Here is a 2,109-nt window from a genome sequence, read left to right on the forward strand (position 1 = left end):
TGTAATTGCTGCTCCTCTGACTCAAGACTGTATCTCTATCCTCATCGTGGCAGTGTCCTTGTTTTAGGAGGAAGAAAGGGAGGCGAGACAAAGAGAATAGGACTAAGAACATGCTCTGGTTTCAGTTTGGTTGTTGTGACAAAGAGCTGGCAGAACACAACTTATGAAAGAAATTGTTTATTTGTCTTACAATTCTGCTTCAGATTACACTATTGCAGGGAAGGCAAAACAAGAACTTAAAATATCACCCCTAGAGCCAAGACCAGAGAGGGAACACATGTGCGGATCCTTGTTTGCCCACTTGCTCTCAGCTGGCTTTCTCCTCCCATGTGCTGTCCTGGACTACAGAGTGGGGCCACCACAGTGGGCTGCCCTTCCCCACCAATCAATAGTCAATGTCCCCGAAGGCATACCCACAGACCAACCTAACCTAGGTCATTAAGCTTCCCTTTCCAGGTGGGTCAGCTGTGGTGGTTTGAAGGAAAAGTAAGACTATTTCCCATAAGCTCCGGTATTGAACATTTGGTCCCCGGCTGGTGGCATTGTTTGCGGATGTGGTTCAGCTTGCTGGGGGAAGTAATCACTGTGGGTGGACTTTGAAGATTTATAGTCTTACCCCACTAGCATCTTCCACTCTGGCTCCTGCTGCCATATCTTCTTCATCATTCTGGACTATTTCTCTGGAACAGTAAGCCCAAGTAAACTTTCTCCTTTCCTTGGTCATGATGTTCAATTACAGTGATAGGAAAGAAACGAATGCATCACCGTTGTGCTCAGTTTTGGCCAAAGCTGGGAAAGAAAGCAGAGGTTACTTTTGCTGTCTGCTCGATAGTGGTTTAATCTGAGTGGACATGGAGGTTGAATGAGTGACTTTAAAGTGTTCTCTGTATTCATGTGTATGTAGCCACATACAGACAGACACAGACACATATACATAATTTCACATGAAACCAATTTTTAAAAATATAAATATATTAACTGGATTTCTGTAACTTAATATTATCCTTTCATGAGATTTTAAAAATCCAGTAAGTAGATCTTTCAATTGTGTTCACAGCCGTCGCAGCGCCGCCGCCGCTCTCTAACGCCAGCGCCGCCTCTCGCTTGCCAAGCTCCAGCCAAAGGAGAAGGGGGGTAAGTAAGGAGGTGCCCATACCATGGCTAGTACAAAGCAGACTGCCCGTAAATCCACCGGTGGTAAAGCACGCAGGAAACAACTGGCTACAAAAGCCTCTCGCAAGAGTGCGCCCTCTACTGGAGGGGTGAAGAAACTTCATCGTTACAGGCCTGGTACTGTGGCTCTAACAGACGCTATCAGAAATCCACTGAACTTCTGATCCTCAAACTCCCCTTCCAGCGTCTGGTGCGAGAAATTGCTCAGGACTTCAAAACAGATCTGCGCTTCCAGAGTGCAGCTATTGGTGCTTTGCAGGAGGCAAGTGAGGCCTATCTGGTTGGCCTTTTTGAAGATACCAACCTGTGTGCTATCCATGCCAAACGTGTAACAATTATGCCAAAAGATATCCAGCTAGCATGCCGCATACGCGGAGAACGTGCTTAAGAGTCCACTATGAGGGGGGAAACATTTCATTCTCAAAAAATTTTTTTTCCTCTTCTTCCTGTTATCAGTAGTTCTGAATGTTTGATAATTTTTCCATGGGGTCAAAAGGTACCTAAGTATATGATTGCAAGTGGAAAAATAGGGGACAGAAATCAGGTACTGGCAGTTTTTCCATTTTCATTTGTGTGTGAATTTTTAATATAAATGCAAGATGTAAAGCATTAATGCAAGCAAAATGTTTCAGTGAACACATTTCTTTTTTTTCTTTTTTTCATTTATTATTATTATTTTTTTTAAAAAAACATAAACAAAAAACAAGTTTCCACCTCCTCCCAGCCTCCCATTTCCCTCCCCCTCCTCACACCCTTCTCCCCCTCCCCCCATTCCTCTCCCCCTCCCTCTCCAGCCCACAGAGCAGTCCGGGTTCCCTGCCCTGTGGTAAGTCCTAGGTCCTCCCCCCTCCGTCCATATCTAGGAAGGTGAACATCCAAACTGGCTAAGCTCCCACAAAGCCAGCACATTAAGTAGGATCAAAACCCCGTGCCATT

The 2,109-nt window shown here is 45.0% G+C and overlaps 1 protein-coding gene across 1 annotated transcript; it reads left to right on the forward strand.

Moving 5' to 3' along the window:
• The first annotated feature begins 1,157 nt into the window (after positions 1–1,157).
• LOC121450394 (histone H3.3A-like) lies at positions 1,158–1,634 on the forward strand. Its single transcript, XM_041655233.1, has 2 exons — positions 1,158–1,295; positions 1,358–1,634. Exons 1-2 carry the CDS (start codon positions 1,158–1,160, stop codon positions 1,559–1,561), a joined length of 342 nt encoding a protein of 113 aa, XP_041511167.1. The 3' UTR covers positions 1,562–1,634.
• The last annotated feature ends 475 nt before the right edge of the window (positions 1,635–2,109 follow it).

The sequence above is a fragment of the Microtus oregoni genome, unplaced genomic scaffold (genome assembly GCF_018167655.1).
Source record: "Microtus oregoni isolate MIOR12 unplaced genomic scaffold, Mior012 000007F_ref0000211, whole genome shotgun sequence".
NCBI lineage: Eukaryota > Metazoa > Chordata > Mammalia > Rodentia > Cricetidae > Microtus > Microtus oregoni.

What these genes read in the sequence shown, in the direction of transcription:
- LOC121450394 (XM_041655233.1), top strand. Translation starts at nt 1,158, where the DNA reads ATGGCTAGTACAAAGCAGACTGCCCGTAAATCCACCGGTGGTAAAGCA. An exon ending in ATCGTTACAGGCCTGGTACT is followed by an intron (nt 1,296 to 1,357) that starts GTGGCTCTAACA and finishes CTCCCCTTCCAG; the next exon opens with CGTCTGGTGCGAGAAATTGC.